The sequence below is a fragment of the Podarcis cretensis genome (assembly GCF_951804945.1).
Source record: "Podarcis cretensis genome assembly, chromosome: 5".
NCBI lineage: Eukaryota > Metazoa > Chordata > Lepidosauria > Squamata > Lacertidae > Podarcis > Podarcis cretensis.
In genome coordinates, this window is record NC_137174.1 from 16015254 (window position 1) to 16037954 (window position 22701).

The following is a 22701-nucleotide window of genomic DNA, read 5'->3' on the forward strand; positions in this document are numbered from 1 at the left end:
CCCATGCCTAATGTGGGAACAGCCTTTGCTGACACGGCAGCCCAAAATGCAATAAGCACGAGTGGAGATCAACACCCTCTTTTTCCTCTAAAAGGGAAAAAATAGTTGTTTTGAGTTGAATTATATTATTATGTACTCCTCTGAAGATTGTGGTGGAAGATCGTAGAATCATAGATTTCAAAGGGTCCTGGAAAGTGATCTAAAGTGGTCCCTTGGTTCTCAAACTTACTCAGTTACAGAAGTCTGTTCCAAAACCAAAGCGTTCCAAAACCAAGGCACGCTTTCCCATAGAAAGTAATGCAAATGGATTAATCTGTTCCAGACTTTTAAAAACAACTCCTAAAACAGCGATTTAACATGGATTTCACTATCTAGCGAGACCATTGATCCATACATAAAATGAAAGCAATAATCAATGTACTGTACTATAAAATAAATAAGACAGTATTGTAGATGATAAAAATTAAAATTACATTTTTTTCCTTACCTGCACTGATGATAGTCATTGTTTGGATGGGGGGCTTTTATTCATTTCCGCAGTCACACAATCAGTCAGTAGCTGAACTGGGTTCCACACAGTCACAAAAACAAATCAACCAAAAAAAGCCTCAAAAACAAAAACGCAAAATAAATAGCAAAAACAAAAGCCCAAACTTAATCCGTTCCGGAAGTCCATTTGGCTTCCAAAATGTTTGAAAACCATGGCATAGCTTCTGATTGATGCAGGTGCCCTGGAAACAATAGATGACAGCCGCATCGGGCGTTTGGCTTCCGAAAAACGTTCAAAAACTGGAACTCTTGCTTCCAGATTTTCAGCATTTGAGAACCAAGGCGTTTGAGTACAAAGGCGTTTGAGAACCAAGGTACCACTGTAGTTCAATCCCATGCTAATGTAGGAAACCCATTGCCGCAGCATTCCTGATAAGTGGCAATCCAGACTCTGTTTAAAAACCTCTAAAGAAGGGGAGTCCATTTCTTTCCAAGACAAGCTTCCCCACTATTGAACTGTTTATTTGTAAAAAAGTCCTTCTTAATGGAGGAGAGGGGTTCATTGGTTTGCTGAGAGGTCGCTGTAGAAGTTGTTTTTGGTGGGTGTTGGGGACTCGCCTTGCCTCTTGGGTGGACCCTGCTAACACCCCTTGAAATAGCCATTATTTCTAGTAGTGTGGCTACTATTAGAAAAATACTACAATGAACACATTTTAATAAAAACATTCCAGGATAGGGAGGCTTGAAAATAACTTGCATTCCAGGGTGCTTGCTTAGTGCTTTATTTGCTGAGCTGAAGGTCCAAATTTCTCAGTTGCTTCAGGAACCCTCGGTTGGGGAAAATCCACCGACGTTCTTTCACTGCCTGGATGGCTTTAACCAAAGAGAAGCGATGGTAGATCATGAGATATGCCAGCACCAATGAAGACGACCTGCTTATCCCCACTGCACAGTGCACTAAGATTTTGCCTGAAAATGAAGTAAACCACATTTTTTTATCATCTTAAAAGATGGCATTTTTAAACTACAGAGAAGACAGAATTCAACCATTTCTGAAACAGGTACGTTTAACTTTCTGCAGTTACATTAATACTGAATAAATTTAGTCCCCAATTCTGATATTATCTTCATTTATGCCTAAATGTGGGGCCCTACAGTACATCGTTTGTGTAATGTTAATGGAAATCTTCTTGGGCTTACTTCACAGTTTAGCTAAAATCAATGTTTGGCACAAATTAATGATTGTTCAGATTTTCAGTATATATGTGTGTGTGTAGTGATCTTTTTCTTTAAAAATGTTTAGGGGGACTCTCATTTTGACTCAAGAAAATCACCATTTTATAGTTCAAATTGGGAAAAATAAATACAGTAAATGGACAAAAGTACAAAGAACGTGCATTACTCATATTGAAATACTGCCCCTCAATGAGGCCAAACTTTCATCAGTAAAATACCACACATCCACATTCCACACTGCTTCACACATTAAATGCTCGCTTCCATCTGAGACTCAGGATACACCGGGAAAGGAAATTTAGCCGCCATCGGGGGTAGCAACAGAACTGACGATTCACCATGTTAGAGAAGCAACCAAAATTTTTAGTTTCTTCTCCCGGTAGATTCACAAAATATTTAGGGGTATGTTTACCCCTGCATCCCTCCAGAGTAAAGCACTGTATGTATGTATTTGTGTGTGCGCACGTTTAACAGTTTTTTTTGTTGGATTCTGATGAATTTTCAGTGCTGGGATAAACTGTAGTTTCAAAATGTACTTAGGACAAGATCGAAAGAACAGTGAATCTAGTTGTTTTTGGCAACAGGGGTTCTTATATTGTTTTTTCTCAAGCAGTGATAAAAACCTCACAGCTCTTTTGCCACCTGAGCATAAAAGAACAGTAAACGGTAAAGTTAAATGACCTATTTATCTACTTGCACTGGTGTGCTTTTGAACTGCTAGATTGGCAGGAGCTGGGACAGTGCAATGGGAGCTCACCCCGTCGCGCAGATTAGAACTGGCGACCTTCTGGTTGGCGAGTCCAGGAGGTTCTGTGGTTTAGACCACAGTGCCACCCATGTCCAGAAAAAGAACAGTGACAAAGGACAGAAGATTTAAACATGGTTTCCAATGTGTTGTGGCAAAGTGATGTCAAGGTGATCAGGATCTCCAGTTTTGGTATATAATGTGAGAGGAGGGTAATGACGCACAGGCATTGGAGACACCTGGAACCTCAATACATTATAGCTATGTACAAATAATAAGGAAATGGGAACCAGATGAGCATACATATGAGTAGAGAAATGGAAGCAGGAGGTAGGCAGAGAATTTAAGAAGCAAAGAATCTCTGCCTGGAAACAAAGAGAAGGTCGGGGCAGAGTCAAAGGGCAAAAGCTGCTCAGCAATCCCCACAGGGCAGCCATCAAGTAAACCCAAGAGCAATGTGAGAGCTGAAAATCTTCCCCTAATCTCCAGCTCTCCAAAAGAAATGGCAGTGAAGTGCCAAATTGCCAGCACAGCACAACATAATACGAACATTTGTGACACATGTTGCTTCCCTACCTCCTGGTGTGTTCAAGGCTTTGTGTATGAATTCTGCCGCGGGGTAAAAATATGGAGTCATATCAAAATCAGGAAGGTCAAAGGCTGGTACACCATAGTATTCGATCGTTGTGCCATAAAACTCGTGGGATCCTTGGCAAAATATTTTGCCGTGTGCAGCATTTAAAACATGGCTGATGCCCATTTTCCACAAACCAAATCTGTTGTGGGCCATAACTCTGGAGAGAGAAAAATGAAACAGAAAGTGAGAGATAGACTTAACAGGTAGGAGAAGAATCCTGTTTTGCTTTCAGGCTTCTCCCTCTGATTTGTGGCTCAGATCCACTTATGGTATGGAGAAAATCTCCCACGTTAAGGAACAGAAAATTAAATTATGATGTAATGAATGAACATTCTGGAATAAGCCAATGGTCCATCTGGTCCAACATGCTGTTCTCACATTGGCCACTTAGATGGGAAGCATGAAGCGGGATCTAAGCTCAACTTCATTCTCCCCTCTGTGGTTTCCAGCAACTGGTATTCAGAATTATACTGCCTCAGACAGGGATGGCGGAACATAGCCATTAGGGTTAGCAGCCATTCATAGCCTTGCCCTCCATGAATTTGCCCAATTCTCTTTTAAAGCCATCCAAGGGTGTGGCTATCACTGCTATTTGTGGGAGCAGATCCCATAATTTAATGTCTTATTATGTGAAGAAGTACTTTGTCCTGAATCTTCCATCATCTGGCTTCCTTGGATGTCCCTGAATTTTAGGGTTAGGCACTAAATCTGTTAAGTGCATCAATGGACTTGGGAGCCAGTGTGGTCTAGTGGTTAGGGGGTCAGGCCTAGGACCTGAGAGACCAGAGTTCAAATCCCCACTTAGCCATGTAGCCCACTGGGTGACTTTGGCCATTCACCAATTCTCAACCTTAACCTGCCCCACTGGGTTATTGGGAAGATAAAATGGGGAGTGGGAAGAATAGTGTAGGCCATCTTGAGCCCCTTGGAAGAGAAGAAGGGTATAAATGAAATATTTATATAAGACCCTAGTACAGAATCCCCTGAGCCACTTTCCCTTGAGACTGTAGCCCAAATAACCCTCAGGGTACCAGTGCCCTCGCCACCAAGGGCCTCCTATTCCCCAAGACCCGATCACAACAACAGACAATGCACCCAGCCAGAAAATAGAAGCGAGATGGCGGCATGCTAGATTCCAGGCTGCAGGACAGTCCCTTTAAATTGCTATAGTCCTTGGGAAGCGGGTGGAGCCAGGAGGAGGTAGGCAGGTCCATGGACTATAAAAAGACCAAGGAATCCGTGGGATACCTGGTTTGCTCCTAGTGATCTCTCCATGCCTTTTGCCCGGTACCTACGGTATTTATCTACTTGCACTTTGACGTGCTTTCGAACTGCTAGGTTGGCAGGAGCAGGGACCGAGCAACGGGAGCGCACCCCATTGTGGGGATTCGAACTGCTGACCTTCTGATTGGTAAGTCCTAGGCTCTGTGGTTTAACCCACAGCGCCACCAGAGCGAGGCAATTGAAATGACCCAAAGAGCCAGGGAAAGGCAACGAGAAGCTACAAGGGAGGACTAGGTCTCTGAAGCAGTGCTTTTTTTTTTCTTAAAAAAAAATGTTTAGGGGTACTCTCATTTTCCTACTCATATTGAAATACTACCCTTCAATGAGGCCAAACTTAGATTTGCAAAATGTTTAGGGGTTTACGTCCCCCTGCATCCCCCCAGAAAAAAAGCACTGCTCTAAAGGGTATGCTAACCACGCTGATGAAACTTTTTAGCCTCTTTAGCCTTCAGCCATGTGTCTTCGCAACTTGTGGGGGCTAGAAATGGCTTTTTGGGATAAAAAATAAGATGATATATCCAAGAATCCAACATTTTGTTCCAGATTCTGTGCGGCATTCTGAATGCACAAAATAAAAAATAAAAACTGCTTCAGGCTCCTTAGCAATTAATTGCAAGACAGTATTGCAAAAATCAGATAACGTGTTAAGGTGCAATTTCCTCCAGTCATGTGTCAGAAAGCCCCATTGCTTTAAATGAGGTACAGTCATGCATAACAAGGTACTGGACCCAACCAGATCACAGAATGACGCATTCCTTGGAAGGAGCATTGACTTGGCTGCAGTAGTTACGTTGGGGGATCTCTTGAGGGCTGCCCAAAAAATGCTGAGCCGTTCCACGGACGTATACTTACAGATCTCCTAAGAAAAGGTTAGGCCATACTTCATCAGCATGGTTACACGAAGGCCTCCCAGTATTCAGGAGCTGTTCTAGATCTTTAAGAGTGGGGGTCTCAGCTGTGGATGTTCCAGAACACTCAGGGTCTTTGGAGAGGGAGACACACTCTTCAGCCATCCTTATTAAACTAGCAACTGTTCCCTCTGAAACCTGAGAAAGTGGTCCAGGCTTGCTTGTTTAATGCGCTCTCTCAGGCTGTGTGCTTGTCATTTTGAATTTATTGGACAGGTGCTGGGCAGTAGCAAAGCATGCAACGTGTTAAATCAAAGCTTGGAAAGGAGGTGCCATTTTTGCACACCCTGAAAGCAAACAGTCATTCAGCAACGGCCACTGTCGCACACACAGGAGCATGATTTCTGCCAGAGATGATATAGCCTCTCCTCATCCAAGAGGGGAGGTGTTGTGGGCGGGACGCGATTTCTGCATCACCCAGGGGGCGTTACGCCACCTGCCCCACTCACCTGGCTGGCGCACCACGCCCACAGGTAAGCGCCCAACCAGGCGGCTTGGAGGGGGCGTGGTTTGCAGTTTAACGTACTGCTGTGCCAGCCATTCTGCCTCATTTTCCGTCTTCTCGTCGGGCTCGGGTGGCGGTTAGGCATTGGAATGTGTTGATGGTGTGTGGAAGGGCTAGGTGTGGCCATCGCCTACCCCTTCAAATTTGGGTATTCCGTTAAAGGAATCCGGCAGTCGTGGATCCTGTCTGATGCCTGTGTGGCGGGGGGCCATGGTACGACCCTCGGTGACATCAGGGGGGAGCTTATAGTTGTATTAGCATCAACAGGCTCCACCTTCTGGTGAATAAACCCCCTTTGGGCTCACCCCCCTCCGAGGGGGTGGAGTCAATCTGTCGTGGTCCAATGCCTAAGCCAATACCTTCTCACTTGCTGTAATCAATAAAGTTGTGGCCTTTTCTTGCCCATTAACCTTATACTCTGGGTCTGTGTGTCTTCATTCCACAAAGCGGGGATCGGGTCTTCGAACCACAACTCCAGTCTTGGGAAACAAAAGATGAGCTTGTTGAAGCCTTAATGACACAATGGGCAATAGATATAGGTATATAGATATAGATATAGATTTTAACCTCGGGGGGAAATTCTGGAAAAGTAACTTTTAAGTTTACAGCATGTTATTCTTCGGAGGAGAACTACTTGAAAATGATTTTCAGCTGGTCCTTGCCTCTGAGTAGGTTTGCTTAGATGTATAAGACTGAATCAGATAAGTGCTGGAGATCCAAAGAAGGGGAGGGAACGTTCTTTCATATGTGGTGGACTTATAAAAGGGTAAAAGAATATTTGGAAATGATCCATAATGAATTGGGGGGAAATGTTCAGAAGTACTTTCCCAAAAAACCAGAGTCCATTTTGTTGGGGATAATGTAGACTGAAATTCCCAGTTGTCAAAAAAGGTTATTTATGTATGCTGATGCTACAGCCCGCATTTTGTTAGCCCCAAAATGGAAAACGAGTGAGGTCCCAACCAAAGAAGAATGGCAACTTAAGTTGACAGAATATGCGCAACTTGCAGACTTAACATATAGAATAAGAGAACAAGAACATACATTTAAAGAAGATTGGTAAACGTTTATTGAATATATGGGGAATAATTGCATTAAGCTGAAAACGCTGGCAGCGTTTGAGATAAATTCAACAGTGTAAGAAAGTTTTGATGGATGCAATAATGGAATACTGATTGGTATATTTTCTGTAAAATACAGTGGTACCTCGGGTTAAGAACTTAATTCGTTCTGGAGGTCCGTTCTTAACCTGAAACTGTTCTTAACCTGAGGTACCACTTTAGTTAACGGGGCCTCCCGCTGCCACCACGTGATTTCCGTTCTCATCCTGAAGCAAAGTTCTTAACCCAAGGTAGTATTTCTGGGTTAGTGGAGTCTGTAACCTGAAGGGTCTGTAACCTGAAGCGTCTGTAACCCAAGGTACCATTGTATGCAGGGATTTATGATATGTAAAATGAACCGTGGAAAGAGAAGAAGGGAAGTCATTGATATCTTAAGGATGTAAAATGAGTATTTTAAATTGTAAAACAGAATATATATATATATATATATATATATATATATATATATATATATGAATGAATGATGGTATCTCCAGTCTCATGCATTCTCTTGCACAGGAACTCTTAACTGCCTCTCAATCAAGCACTCTTCATTCAGACATTATTGCCATGGATTGGACAGGCATTTTTTGGAGGGTTTTTTTCTCTGGACCCTTGGCTGCCAAGCTGAGCAACACAAGGATCGTGGATTAGGAAGAACGCCCAGGGTGCAATGAGTTTTATATGTCTTATGCACAAAGACAAACCTGTTAATCACAAAAAGTAAAGTCTGATTCCAGATTGGAGAGCTAAGTCTTGACATATGGACCAGGAGATTCTGAAAGACATGGCGAGGCAGAATAGTAAGTGGATTATGATGCTTCCGAAGATCCTAGCTGGCTTACGGATTTTGAGCAACACAAACAGCAAAACTGTTATTTATTAAGGGTTCTACACTCCTGCTGTGCTTGCCGATATTATATTGCTCATCAGTGAAACCACCTGAGCCGACAATTTAAAACGCTGATGCACTATTTCATATTTTGGAGCAGGTTGGGGGGATTTGATTTCAGAAGAGAGCAAGATTTCAACAAGGTCCAAATGTGTGGTTGACACTTGGAAACATTCAAGGTTAAGTTGCAGAAAAGCAAAATGTTTTAAGAGCATTTGCTGTTTGTTTTTGTTTTTTTAAAAAAACAAAATAGCTCAGTACAGCAACACTTTCAATACAAATGTCTCCCTCAGATACTGTACATTTCTTTATTTTTAAACCGATGAATTTGTGGCTTCAGCACAATGGCTGATCAAGTTGTAGAACCAAGGATTTAATGTCACATACTCTGAAATAAAAGGGGTAATAACCCATTCCCATGCTGCCTAAATATGAGACGGCTCGTACAGGTCTATCAATAACTCTAAGCCACGATAGCTTAGTGGAATCCCCACAGATCAAGTTTACTTCTGAAGACTAGTTGTTGGATTCCGCAAGTGGGAGAAGGCTGTTCCCTTCAGGGCCCAGTTCTGTACTTCCCAGAAGTATTAGGCTGACCACTGTTCAAAACAGTCTTAGACTTAGATCCACTGATGGGTGCATTTGAAGGTAAGCTCCCAGCGCCAGTCAGCTGATTGGACTACTGCAATGCACTCTACCTTTGAAGGTGACTCAGAAACTACAATTAATCCAGAATGCGGCAGGTAGACTGGTAACTGGGAGTGGATGCCGAGACCATTTAATACCAGTCCTGAAAGACCTACATTGTCTCCCAGCAACCCCATAGTCGCCTTTGACTGGACATAACTGTCCAGAGGTCCTTTACCCCTCTCTCTCTGCGCATATTTTTATTTCATCATACCATAGAAAATCTGATATTTTTTTTAAAAAAACTAAGAACGAAGCCGAAAGAGGAGAGCACAGACTGATATTTCGATGGTGATAGAAAAAGACAACAAAGAACACACTTTAATGAAAACATTCCATGACATTGAGGCTTGAAAATAACCTGCTTTCCTGATCATCAGGCATTTGTTTCCTTGCTTTCTTGCTTAGTGCTTTATTTGTTTAGCTGAAGGTCCAAATTTCTCAGTTGCTTCAGAAACCCTTGATTGGGGAAAATCCACCGATGTTCTTTCACTGCCTGAATGGCTTTAACCAAAGAGAAGCGATGGTAAATCATGAGATATGCCAGCACCAACGAAGACGACCTGCTTATCCCCACTGCGCAGTGCACGAAGATTTTAGCTGCAAATGAAGAAAATATGTTGTTGTTTTTTAAAGCATCTTTAAAGGTGACGTTTTAAACTACCAAAGGAAGAGAATTCAAATGTTTCCTAAATACAGTGGTACCTCAGGTTAAGTACTTAATTCGTTCTGGAGGTCCGTTCTTAACCTGAAACTGTTCTTAACCTGAAGCACCACTTTAGCTAATGGGGCCTCCTGCTGCCGCCGCGCCACAATTTCTGTTCTCATCCTGAAGCAAAGTTCTTAACCTGAAGCACTATTTCTGGGTTAGCAGAGTCTGTAACCTGAAGCATATGTAACCTGAAGTGTATGTAACCTGAGGTACCACTGTAAGTACTTTTAACAATTGTTGCCTCTAATCCCAACAGCTATGGTAATACTGAATAAGTTTAGTCTCCAATTGGGGAGCTTATTCTCATTTATACCTAAATTGTGGGGCTCTACTCTACACAGCTTGTGTGAAGTTTTGGTTAATTGAGATCTGCTTGGGCTTAATCCACACTCACAAAACAAACACACAGGGTAAAACACAGGTGAATTCCTTCAAAATATGGTTTTGTTTGGTGGTGTCTATAAACAGGCAAAACCTCTTTCTTTTTTCTTTCTCTTTTATTGCACAATGTAAATTGTGTTTTATACCCCATTTATAATTTTATCATTGTACCCATTTCCTTCGCTCCCTGATTTGTTATGTTTCTTTTGACTTTATTATCAAAAGCTCCTTGTGTCAAACTTTTATTAGCCTTGTTGTTTGTTTTCTCTGTGTGTATTGTTTGTTTTTCTTGTTCAATTTTTTTTTATTAAAAAACCCCAAAACTGGCATGGGGCAAAGGTTCCAATCATTACCCCACTTACCTGGGCATAACCAGCATTGAGTTCACTTACTTACGACTGGGTAAAATTGGTTAGGCCCAGGCCGCCTCCTCCCAGCACTGTAGCCATAATCTCATTTGGGAGTCCTATGAGCTGAGAGAATCAATTGGATAGTACTGTTGCAACTGATGAAATGAAGAAACAGGAGAGGGATGCTATCTGTTGCAGCTGAGTAAGAACTGCCAAAGTCAGGCACAAATACATTGAGTTTGAATCCTGTCAAGACAGAAGTACTGTTTTGGGGGGATGGGGGTGGGTGGGTATGGGGGACTCCCTGGTCTTGAATAGGGTAACTGTGCCCCTGAAGGACCAGGTGCGCAGCCTGGGAGTCATTTTGGACTCACAGCTGTCCATGGAGGTGCAGGTCAATTCTGTGTCCAGGGCAGCTGTCTACCAGCTCCATCTGGTACACAAACTGAGACCCTACCTGCCTGCAGGCTGTCTCTCTAGAGTGGTGCATGCTCTGGTTATCTCCCACTTGGACTACTGCAATGTGCTCTACGTGGGACTACCTTTGAAGGTGACTCAGAAACTACAACTAATCCAAAATGCAGCAGCTAGACTGGTGACTGGGAGTGGCTGCTGGGACTACATAACACCAGTTCTGAAAGGCATACATTGTCTGCCAGTACATTTCTAAGCACAATTCAAAGTGTTGGTGCTGACCTTTAAAGCCCTAAATGGCCTTGGCCCAGTTTACCTGAAGGAGCATCTCCACTCCCATCGTTCAGCCCGGACACAGAGGTCCAGTTCCGAGGGCCTTCTGGTGGTTCCCTCACTGAGAGAAGCAAAGTTATAGGGAATCAGGCAAAGGGCCTTCTTGGTAGTGGCACCTGCCCTGTGGAATGCCCTCCCATCAGATGTCAAGGAAATAAACAACTATCTGACTTTTAGAAGACATCTGAAGGCAGCCCTCTTTAGAGAAGTTTTTAATGTCTGATGTTTTATTGTATTTTTAATATTTTGTTGGAAGTCACCCAGAGTGGCTGGGGAAACCCAGCCAGATGGGCGGGGTATAAATATTATTATTGTTATTATTATTGTATTCTATTTATTGCTCTAGGAGAGTTAAACATGACCTTAAGTATCTGCTATTTAAGTCCATGAGATTATAAAGTACAAACCCAACAGCAACACCAGAGCTGCCAATCCTTCCCTAATTTCCAGCTCGCCAGAAAGAAATAGCAGTGAAGTACCAAATTGCCAACACAACACAACATAATATTAACATTTGTGATGAATGTTGCTTCTCTACCTCCTGGTGTGGTCAAGGCTTTGTGTATAAATTCTGCCGCGGGGTAAAAATATGGAGTCATATCAAAATCAGGAAGGTCATCGGCCGGTACACCATAGTATTCAATCGTTGTGCCGTAAAAATCATGGGATTCGTGGCAAAATATTTTGCCATGTGCAGCATTTAAAACATGGCTAATGCCCATTTTCCATAAACCAAATCTGCTGTGCGCCGTAACACTGAAGAAAAGACAAAACCGAAAGTGAGAGGCAGACAGATACAAGAAGAGTCCTGTTTTCCTTTCAGAGAGCCAGTGTGGTGTAGTGGTTAAGAGTGGTAGTCTCGTAATCTGGTGAACCGGGTTTGATTCCCTGCCCCTCCACATGCAGCTGCTGGGTGACCTTGGGCCAGTCACACTTCTCTGATGTCTCTCAGCCCCACTCAGCTCAGAGAGTGTTTGTTGTGGGGGAGGAAGGGAAAGGAGAATGTTGGCCGCTTTGAGACTCCTTCGGGTAGTGATAAAGCGGGATATCAAATCCAAACTCCTCCTCCTTTCCCCTCTAACTTGTGGTCTGGGTCCTCTCACATTCTATGAAGAAAATAGCCCACGTTAAGGAACAAAGATTTCAATAAGATTTAATGAATGAATATTCAGAACATAAGAAGAGCCTGCTGGAATAGATGGGCCTTTGGCCCATCTAGTCCAACATGCTGTTCTCACAATGGCCTCTTAGATGTCTATGGGAAGCATGAAGCAGGATCTGAGCTCAACTTCATTCTCCCCTCCTGTGGTTTCCAGCAATTGGTATTCAGAATCATGCTTTCTCAGACTGATGGCACAACACAGTAGCCATTGATAGCCTTCTCCTCCATGAATTTGTCTGACCATCTTCTAAAGCCATTCGAGTTGGATGCCGTCACTGCCTCTATTAGCGCAGATTCCAAAATTTAACTTTGTACTGTGTGGTGAAGGGCTTTATTTTGCCTGTCCTCGATATTTGAACATTCAGCTTTGTTGGAAACCCCCATGTTGTGGTGTTAGGAACTGCATCTTTTTTTTCCAGATTAAAATTTTACAGTCCAACATACATCCGCCCTCTGCTTTGTGGGCCCTGTTATTAATCATTTCCTCCTGCATCTTTTATGATAGTCCAAATTTGTTTACCTCTCCATTGTGTCCAAAATTCACCATTAAACTACAAGTGATATTCCAATCCTACGTTAGGCACTGAATCATGGCACATCCATGGACTTGGAAGCAACAGTGGTGTCAGGTTTAGGGTTCCAGTAGCCTCACCGGAAATGTGACAGATAATTGGTTACAGGGAATGAATAAACAAGTCTAGATGTGTGTTTACACTGGAATCAGAGCTAGACAAGTAAAGCAACCGAAACAGTCAGGCAAAGGTAATGAGAAGTCACAAGGGAAGACCAGGTCACTCTGAAGGGGACAGAAGCCACACTGACTGAACTCTTTCGCCTTTTTCATATACCAACTGCATGGCCTTCAGTCATGTGTCACTGCAACTGTGAGGGCTAGAAATTGCTTTTTTTAAAAAAAGGAATAGGTGGTCGGAAGAAAGGTAATGCACTGAAGAATCCAACATTTTGTTCCAGATTCTGTGTGGCATTCTGAATGCACATGAAATAAAATACATAAATTGCTTATGGCTGCATAACAATTAATTGCAAGACTGTCTTCTCAAAGAAGCCACGATTATGTGCAATCCTACCACTGTCAGAATGCCCCATTGGTTTAAATGAGGTACAGTCATGCATAACAAGGTTCCGGACCCAACCAGATCACAGAACGACGCATTCCTTGGAAGGACTCTCCTGCGTGGGTGTCTGAGGGCCCTGCTCCTTCCTGCCACTCACCATCTGGCCTGGGGCAGGGCCTGAAGCCCCATAAGGACTGCTGTGCTCTGCTGCCCAGGAGGACTCTCCTGCGTGGGTGTCTGAGGGCCCTGCTCCTTCCTGCCACTCACCATCTGGCCTGGGGCGGGGCCTGAAGCCCCATAAGGACTGCTGTGCTCTGCTGCCCAGGAGGACTCTCCTGCGTGGGTGTCTGAGGGTCCTGCTCCTTCCTGCCACTCACCATCTGGCCTGGGGCGGGGCCTGAAGCCTCACAGGGACTGCTGTGCTCTGCTGCCCAGGAGGACTCTCCTGCGTGGGTGTCTGAGGGCTCTGATCCTTCCTGCCACTCACCATCTGGCCTGGGGCGGGGCCTGAAGCCCCATAAGGACTGCTGTGCTCTGCTGCCCAGGAGGACTCTCCTGCGTGGGTGTCTGAGGGCCCTGCTCCTTCCTGCCACTCACCATCTGGCCTGGGGCGGGGCCTGAAGCCCCATAAGGACTGCTGTGCTCTGCTGCCCAGGAGGACTCTCCTGCGTGGGTGTCTGAGGGTCCTGCTCCTTCCTGCCACTCACCATCTGGCCTGGGGCGGGGCCTGAAGCCTCACAGGGACTGCTGTGCTCTGCTGCCCAGGAGGACTCTCCTGCGTGGGTGTCTGAGGGCCCTGCTCCTTCCTGCCACTCACCATCTGGCCTGGGGCGGGGCCTGAAGCCCCATAAGGACTGCTGTGCTCTGCTGCCCAGGAGGACTCTCCTGCGTGGGTGTCTGAGGGCCCTGCTCCTTCCTGCCACTCACCATCTGGCCTGGGGCGGGGCCTGAAGCCTCACAGGGACTGCTGTGCTCTGCTGCCCAGGAGGACTCTCCTGCGTGGGTGTCTGAGGGCCCTGCTCCTTCCTGCCACTCACCATCTGGCCTGGGGCGGGGCCTGAAGCCTCACAGGGACTGCTGTGCTCTGCTGCCCAGGAGGACTCTCCTGCGTGGGTGTCTGAGGGCCCTGCTCCTTCCTGCCACTCACCATCTGGCCTGGGGCGGGGCCTGAAGCCCCATAAGGACTGCTGTGCTCTGCTGCCCAGGAGGACTCTCCTGCGTGGGTGTCTGAGGGCCCTGCTCCTTCCTGCCACTCACCATCTGGCCTGGGGCGGGGCCTGAAGCCCCATAAGGACTGCTGTGCTCTGCTGCCCAGGAGGACTCTCCTGCGTGGGTGTCTGAGGGCCCTGCTCCTTCCTGCCACTCACCATCTGGCCTGGGGCGGGGCCTGAAGCCCCATAAGGACTGCTGTGCTCTGCTGCCCAGGAGGACTCTCCTGCGTGGGTGTCTGAGGGCCCTGCTCCTTCCTGCCACTCACCATCTGGCCCGGGGCGGGGCCTGAAGCCCCATAAGGACTGCTGTGCTCTGCTGCCCAGGAGGACTCTCCTGCGTGGGTGTCTGAGGGCCCTGCTCCTTCCTGCCACTCACCATCTGGCCTGGGGCGGGGCCTGAAGCCCCATAAGGACTGCTGTGCTCTGCTGCCCAGGAGGACTCTCCTGCGTGGGTGTCTGAGGGTCCTGCTCCTTCCTGCCACTCACCATCTGGCCTGGGGCGGGGCCTGAAGCCTCACAGGGACTGCTGTGCTCTGCTGCCCAGGAGGACTCTCCTGCGTGGGTGTCTGAGGGCCCTGCTCCTTCCTGCCACTCACCATCTGGCCTGGGGCGGGGCCTGAAGCCCCATAAGGACTGCTGTGCGCTGCTGCCCAGGAGGACTCTCCTGCGTGGGTGTCTGAGGGTCCTGCTCCTTCCTGCCACTCACCATCTGGCCTGGGGCAGGGCCTGAAGCCTCACAGGGACTGCTGTGCTCTGCTGCCCAGGAGGACTCTCCTGTGTGGGTGTCTGAGGGTCCTGCTCCTTCCTGCCACTCACCATCTGGCCCGGGGCGGGGCCTGAAGCCCCATAAGGACTGCTGTGCTCTGCTGCCCAGGAGGACTCTCCTGCGTGGGTGTCTGAGGGCCCTGCTCCTTCCTGCCACTCACCATCTGGCCTGGGGCGGGGCCTGAAGCCCCATAAGGACTGCTGTGCTCTGCTGCCCAGGAGGACTCTCCTGCGTGGGTGTCTGAGGGTCCTGCTCCTTCCTGCCACTCACCATCTGGCCTGGGGCAGGGCCTGAAGCCTCACAGGGACTGCTGTGCTCTGCTGCCCAGGAGGACTCTCCTGCGTGGGTGTCTGAGGGCCCTGCTCCTTCCTGCCACTCACCATCTGGCCTGGGGCGGGGCCTGAAGCCTCACAGGGACTGCTGTGCTCTGCTGCCCAGGAGGACTCTCCTGCGTGGGTGTCTGAGGGCCCTGCTCCTTCCTGCCACTCACCATCTGGCCTGGGGCGGGGCCTGAAGCCCCATAAGGACTGCTGTGCTCTGCTGCCCAGGAGGACTCTCCTGCGTGGGTGTCTGAGGGTCCTGCTCCTTCCTGCCACTCACCATCTGGCCTGGGGCAGGGCCTGAAGCCTCACAGGGACTGCTGTGCTCTGCTGCCCAGGAGGACTCTCCTGTGTGGGTGTCTGAGGGTCCTGCTCCTTCCTGCCACTCACCATCTGGCCCGGGGCGGGGCCTGAAGCCCCATAAGGACTGCTGTGCTCTGCTGCCCAGGAGGACTCTCCTGCGTGGGTGTCTGAGGGCCCTGCTCCTTCCTGCCACTCACCATCTGGCCTGGGGCGGGGCCTGAAGCCCCATAAGGACTGCTGTGCTCTGCTGCCCAGGAGGACTCTCCTGCGTGGGTGTCTGAGGGCCCTGCTCCTTCCTGCCACTCACCATCTGGCCTGGGGCGGGGCCTGAAGCCCCATAAGGACTGCTGTGCTCTGCTGCCCAGGAGGACTCTCCTGCGTGGGTGTCTGAGGGCCCTGCTCCTTCCTGCCACTCACCATCTGGCCTGGGGCGGGGCCTGAAGCCTCACAGGGACTGCTGTGCTCTGCTGCCCAGGAGGACTCTCCTGCGTGGGTGTCTGAGGGCCCTGCTCCTTCCTGCCACTCACCATCTGGCCTGGGGCGGGGCCTGAAGCCCCATAAGGACTGCTGTGCTCTGCTGCCCAGGAGGACTCTCCTGCGTGGGTGTCTGAGGGTCCTGCTCCTTCCTGCCACTCACCATCTGGCCTGGGGCGGGGCCTGAAGCCTCACAGGGACTGCTGTGCTCTGCTGCCCAGGAGGACTCTCCTGCGTGGGTGTCTGAGGGCCCTGATCCTTCCTGCCACTCACCATCTGGCCTGGGGCGGGGCCTGAAGCCCCATAAGGACTGCTGTGCTCTGCTGCCCAGGAGGACTCTCCTGCGTGGGTGTCTGAGGGCCCTGCTCCTTCCTGCCACTCACCATTTGGCCTGGGGCGGGGCCTGAAGCCCCATAAGGACTGCTGTGCTCTGCTGCCCAGGAGGACTCTCCTGCGTGGGTGTCTGAGGGTCCTGCTCCTTCCTGCCACTCACCATCTGGCCTGGGGCGGGGCCTGAAGCCTCACAGGGACTGCTGTGCTCTGCTGCCCAGGAGGACTCTCCTGCGTGGGTGTCTGAGGGCCCTGCTCCTTCCTGCCACTCACCATCTGGCCTGGGGCGGGGCCTGAAGCCCCATAAGGACTGCTGTGCTCTGCTGCCCAGGAGGACTCTCCTGCGTGGGTGTCTGAGGGCCCTGCTCCTTCCTGCCACTCACCATTTGGCCTGGGGCGGGGCCTGAAGCCCCATAAGGACTGCTGTGCTCTGCTGCCCAGGAGGACTCTCCTGCGTGGGTGTCTGAGGGTCCTGCTCCTTCCTGCCACTCACCATCTGGCCTGGGGCGGGGCCTGAAGCCCCATAAGGACTGCTGTGCTCTGCTGCCCAGGAGGACTCTCCTGCGTGGGTGTCTGAGGGCCCTGCTCCTTCCTGCCACTCACCATCTGGCCTGGGGCGGGGCCTGAAGCCCCATAAGGACTGCTGTGCTCTGCTGCCCAGGAGGACTCTCCTGCGTGGGTGTCTGAGGGCCCTGCTCCTTCCTGCCACTCACCATCTGGCCTGGGGCGGGGCCTGAAGCCCCATAAGGACTGCTGTGCTCTGCTGCCCAGGAGGACTCTCCTGCGTGGGTGTCTGAGGGCCCTGCTCCTTCCTGCCACTCACCATCTGGCCTGGGGCGGGGCCTGAAGCCTCACAGGGACTGCTGTGCTCTGCTGCCCAGGAGGACTCTCCTGCGTGGGTGTCTGAGGGCCCTGCTCCTTCCTGCCACTCACCATCTGGCCTGGGGCGGGGCCTGAAGCCCCATAAGGACTGCTGTGCTCTGCTGCCCAGGAGGACTCTCCTGCGTGGGTGTCTGAGGGCCCTGCTCCTTCCTGCCACTCACCATCTGGCCTGGGGCGGGGCCTGAAGCCCCATAAGGACTGCTGTGCTCTGCTGCCCAGGAGGACTCTCCTGCGTGGGTGTCTGAGGGCCCTGCTCCTTCCTGCCACTCACCATCTGGCCTGGGGCGGGGCCTGAAGCCTCACAGGGACTGCTGTGCTCTGCTGCCCAGGAGGACTCTCCTGCGTGGGTGTCTGAGGGCCCTGCTCCTTCCTGCCACTCACCATCTGGCCTGGGGCGGGGCCTGAAGCCCCATAAGGACTGCTGTGCTCTGCTGCCCAGGAGGACTCTCCTGTGTGGGTGTCTGGGGGCCCTGCTCCTTCCTGCCACTCACCATCTGGCCTGGGGCGGGGCCTGACAGGCCTGACAGGGACGATTGCTGTCACTGCTGCTGCGGCCCAGGGGGATCCGGAGGGGTGCAGAGTTCTTTTTAAAATGTTTTAAAATTTTTCTTTTCCTTTTTATTTCTTTATTATTATTATTATTGTCATTATTATTACTGTATATGCAGGGATGGGGTGGGGGTGGGATGGATGTTTAGTTGGGGATTTGTTTTGATTTTGATGGATTTGTAATTTTTGGAGTTTTTTATTTGTATTGTTTTTTGTTTTTTGGGGTTTCTTTTTTTGTTTTGTTTTCATTGTTTTAAGGTCTTATTTTGTTCTTAAGGGGAGGGGTCAGGGCTGCCGGGGAGTGGGTCCCAGCCAACAAAATGGCTGCGGCATGTTCCACAGGGGGGGATGCGTTGGGACAACCGATCTCAGTGATCTCGGGTAGGAGGAGGAGTTACGCTAAGACCAGACCATGTCATTACAGAGGAGGCAGGTTTAGTCGTTGTCTGAGGACTATCCCTGCCTCCAGGTCTGGTCCTGACCAGATGGATACTAGAATCAGCAAGGGATACCCACATGACCTGAAGGTGCTGCTGTGCAATGCCAGGTCAATGATTCATAAGACCACTGCCATCCATGACCTGATCATGGATGGGGGATTTGACCTGGCATGTGTAACAGAGACTTGGTTGAATGAAGCGGATGGGCCTGTTCTTGCTGCTGCTTGTCCGCCAGGTTTCTCTTACGCACAGCAACCCAGGCCTTGTGGGCGGGGAGGGGGGGTTGCAGTGATTTTTAGGAAGTCATTAGTTTGCACCAGGCGTCCTATTGGGAAGACCCAGTTCTCTGAGTGCATGTTCTGGAAGTTGGGCAATAGGGGCAGTACAGGATTCCTTTTGGTGTACCGACCTCCCCGCTGCACCAAGGATTCCCTGCCCGAGCTGCTTCAGGTCGTGGCGGATGTTCTCCTGGAGACACCTAGTTTGGTTGTCCTAGGGGATTTTAATATCCATGCCGACACGACCTTACAAGGGGCCGCTCGGGACTTCATGGAAAGCATGGCCTCCATGGGGCTGTCCCTGAATAAGTTTGGCCCAACCCATAGCCGCGGACATGCCTTGGACCTGGTGTTTACCTCTACGGATGTTGGTGACCTGACACTAACTAAAAGTGAAACAAAAGAAGTGCCATGGTCAGATCACTTCCTGGTGCAACTGGACTTCTCCGCGACCCTTCCCCTCTGCAGGGAGGTGGGACCGATTCGGATGGTCCGCCCCCGCCACTTAATGGATCCAAATGGTTTCCAGAGAGTGGTAGGGGATGCTTTATCCCATGTTGATGGCCTTTCAGCTGATTCCCTGGTGGCCCGCTGGAATGTGGAGTTAACCAGGGCTATTGACTGTTTGGCTCCGAAGCGCCCTCTCCGATTGCATGGAGCCCGGAGAGCCCCGTGGTTTTCCACGGATCTGAGGGCAATGAAACAATCGTTGAGACGGCTAGAGCGCCGGTGGCGGATAACTCATTCTGAAGCTGACCGGACACAGGTTAGAGCTCAATGTCGAGCCTACCAAGTGGCGGTAGCGACGGCGAAGAAGACTTTCTTCACCGCCTCTATTGCATCTGCAGAAAACAGCAGCAGGAGACTTTTTCAGGTGGTCCGCAATTTAGCGGAACCACCTGCTACATCAGGGCCCAGTACGGGCCACATGATCTCCTGCAATGATTTTGCAAAGTTTTTTGCAGATAAAGTCGCTCAGATTCGGGAAGAGGTAGACGCCACCGTGGGAGCAGGGCCGGGGCGGGAGAGTGCTAGAGTCCTGTTTAGTCAAATTGCATGGGATCAATTCCAATCTGTTACCTCCGAGGATGTGGACAGGCTGCTTGGACGAGTGAAACCAACCACCTGTCTCCTTGATCCTTGCCCATCCTGGCTTATAAAAGCTAGCCGGGAAGGACTGGGCGATGGGCTTCGTGGGGTGGTGAATGCTTCCCTCCGTGAGGGAGCCTTCCCAGACCCGCTGAAAGAGGCGGTTATCAAACCACTTCTTAAAAAACCATCTTTAGATGCGGCCACGATGGCCAGCTATCGCCCAGTCTCAAATCTTCCATTCTTGGGCAAGGTGATTGAGCGAGTGGTTGCTGAACAACTCCAGGCACGCCTGGAAGAAGCGGACCATTTGGATCCCTTCCAGTCGGGATTCAGGCCTCATCATGGGACTGAAACTGCCTTGGTCGCACTGGTTGATGATCTCCGGCGGGCTAGGGACAAAGGTGAGAGCTGTTTCCTAGTTCTGCTGGATCTCTCAGCGGCGTTTGATACCATCGACCATAACATCCTTCTGGACCGTCTTGAGGGGCTGGGAGCTGGGGGCACTGTCCTACAGTGGTTCCGCTCCTTCTTCCTGGGCCGTGTTCAGAAAGTGGTGGTGGGGGATGAGTGTTCAGACCCCTGGGCTCTCACTTGTGGGGTGCCGCAGGGTTCTGTCCTCTCCCCCATGCTTTTCAACATTTACATGCAGCCGCTGGGAGAGATCATCAGGGGGTTTGGGCTGGGTGTTCATCAGTATGCGGATGATACCCAGCTCTACCTCTCTTTCAAATCAGAACCAGTGAAGGCAGTGAAGGTCCTGTGTGAGTGTCTGGAGGCGGTTGGAGGATGGATGGCGGCTAACAGATTGAGATTGAATCCTGACAAGACAGAAGTACTGTTTCTGGGGGACAGGAGGCGGGCAGGTGTGGAGGACTCCCTGGTCCTCAATGGGGTAACTGTGCCCCTGAAGGACCAGGTGTGCAGCCTGGGAGTCATTTTGGACTCACAGCTGTCCATGGAGGCACAGGTTAAATCCGTGTCCAGGGCAGCTGTGTACCAGCTCCATCTGGTACGCAGGCTGAGACCCTATCTGCCTGTGGACTGCCTCGCCAGAGTGGTGCATGCTCTGGTTATCTCCCGCTTGGATTACTGCAATGCACTCTACGTGGGGCTACCTTTGAAGGTGACCCGGAAACTACAACTAATCCAGAACGCAGCAGCCAGACTGGTGACAGGGAGCGGCCACCGAGACCATATAACACCGGTCTTGAAAGACCTACATTGGCTCCCAGTACGTTTCCGAGCACAATTCAAAGTGTTGGTGCTGACCTTTAAAGCCCTAAACGGCCTCGGTCCAGTATACCTGAAGGAGCGTCTCCACCCCCATCGTTCTACCCGGACACTGAGGTCCAGCACCAAGGGCCTTCTGGCGGTTCCCTCACTGCGAGAAGCCAAGTTACAGGGAACCAGGCAGAGGGCCTTTTCGGTAGTGGCGCCCTCCTTGTGGAATGCCCTCCCACCAGATGTCAAAGAGAACAACAACTACCAGACTTTTAGAAGACATCTGAAGGCAGCCCTGTTCAGGGATGCTTTTAATGTTTGATGTATCATAGTATTTTAATATTCTTTTGGAAGCCGCCCAGAGTGGCTGGGGAGGCCCAGCCAGATGGGCGGGGTATAAATAATAAATTATTATTATTATTATTATTATTATTATTATTATAAGGAGCATTGACTTGGCTGCAGTAGTTGCATTGGAGGAGCTCTTAAGCACTGCCAAAAAAATGCTGAGCTGTTCCACAGAGATATACTTACTGGTCTCCTAAGAAAAGGTTAGGCCATACTTCATCAACATGGTTACAGGACGACCTCCCAGTATTCAGGAGCTGTTCTAGATCTTTAAGAGTGGGGGTCTCAGCTGTGGATGTTCCAGAACACTCAGGGTCTTTGGGCAGTGAGACACACTCTTCAGCCATCCTTATTAAAGTAGCAACTGTTCCCTCTGAAACCTGAGAAAGTGCTCCAGGCTTGCTTGTTTAATGCGCTCTCTCAGGCTGCATGCTTGTCATTTTGAATTTATTGGACAGGTGTTGGGCAGTAGCAAAGCATGCAACGTGTTAAATCAAAGCTTGGATAGGAGGTGCCATTTTTGCACACCCTGAAGGCAAACAGGCATTCAGCAATGCTCATTGTAACTGAAAGGCAAAGTCTGCTGAACAGAAGAGGAAATACACAGGAGCATGATTTCTGCCAGAGATGATCTCTCCAGTCTCATGCGTTCTCTTGCACAGGAGCTATTAATTCCCTTTCAAGCAAGCACTCTTCATTCAGATATTATTGCCATGTACTGGACAGGCATTTTTATTTTTAGGGTTTTTTCTCTGGACCCCTGGCTGCCAAGTTGAGCAACAGCATGAGAAAAGATGTTGCAAGTCTTAGGTGGGCTTTACAGAGGATAAGATAGAGCTTTTCTTTTTCTTTTTGCAAAGGGCAATATCCAGAAGAAGAAGAGGAGGAGGAGGAAGAGGAGGAGGAGGGAGGAATATTCAGAACCTAAGAAGAGCTTGCTGGAATAAGCCAGGGGCCCATCTAGTCCAACACCCTGTCCTGAGATTGTTATTTTTTTGATAATAATTTTTATTAGTTTTCAATTATATTCCACTAATAGCCTCATTATAACAATACCAACTTATAATAAAATTACTAAAACCAATCATTCAAATACTAAATTATATCTTTTAGGTGGCCACCCACATGCGAGAATTGATGGTTGATTTTATTTTCTGCGTTCCAAAATCTTACTAATTTCCATTACATTCTGGTCATCATCATAATACCCTTAAACAACAACTGCAATAGTAATAACTTCCGTTTGTGTCGACACATTAAATGATTTATAGAACTACAAGTGAGGCATTCAAACTATATCCTCGTTCTTCCTGTGTGGGGCAATTAATTCTGTTCGAGGTGTTTCTTCCCGTCCTTGTAAAATGTCATCTCTACCTTTTCCTGGTCGTTGCTGTTCTCCATCACGCCATGGGCATCCCGTGCTGAGATTTAATACTGAAATCTTCAGAAATATGCATTGCACCACACAAATTATGACAGCTAGGAAGTGGAATGAGCAACAGAATATAAAATGGAAGGATGGGATAAAGAGGTGCAGGATATACAGTAGCTATTAATGATAAATTAACTTGTGCCA

At 49.0% G+C, this 22701-nt stretch overlaps 2 protein-coding genes across 3 annotated transcripts in view; both read right to left on the reverse strand.

The window, feature by feature from the left end:
• The window catches only part of LOC307215791 (dual specificity protein phosphatase 13A-like), a 75731-nt gene extending 70078 nt beyond the window's left edge, over window positions 1-5653 (reverse strand). Inside the window, exons 1-3 of one of the 2 annotated variants that reach the window (XM_079975523.1) lie at window positions 5244-5653; window positions 3047-3264; window positions 1253-1458 (exon numbers count right to left, since the gene is read on the reverse strand). In XM_079975523.1, the coding sequence (XP_079831649.1) occupies window positions 1271-1458; window positions 3047-3264; window positions 5244-5404 (567 nt within the window). In that variant the 5' untranslated portion in view covers window positions 5405-5653 and the 3' untranslated portion in view covers window positions 1253-1270. Of the gene's footprint in view, window positions 1-1231; window positions 1459-3046; window positions 3265-5243 lie in introns of those variants that run through there. The other variant, XM_079975522.1, reaches the window with a different exon arrangement.
• Window positions 5654-7391: 1738 nt separating this feature from the next.
• Window positions 7392-21896, reverse strand: LOC307215792 (dual specificity protein phosphatase 13A-like). Its single transcript, XM_079975524.1, has 3 exons — window positions 21312-21896; window positions 11212-11429; window positions 7392-9083 (listed from the first exon to the last, which is right to left on the reverse strand). The coding sequence occupies exons 1-3, from the start codon at window positions 21470-21472 to the stop codon at window positions 8896-8898; spliced, it is 567 nt and encodes a 188-aa protein (XP_079831650.1). The 5' UTR covers window positions 21473-21896; the 3' UTR covers window positions 7392-8895.
• Window positions 21897-22701: the final 805 nt, after the last annotated feature.

Bases quoted from the DNA above. Each gene is read 5' to 3' on its own strand.
- LOC307215792 (XM_079975524.1), bottom strand. From the start codon at position 21,472: ATGGCTGAAGAGTGTGTCTCACTGCCCAAAGACCCTGAGTGTTCTGGA. The intron at 11,430-21,311 runs GTAAGTATATCT...TCTTTTCTTCAG, and splicing joins AACCTTTTCTTAGGAGACCA to TGTTACGGCGCACAGCAGAT. The intron at 9,084-11,211 runs GTAGAGAAGCAA...CTTCATTTGCAG, and splicing joins AGCCTTGACCACACCAGGAG to CTAAAATCTTCGTGCACTGC.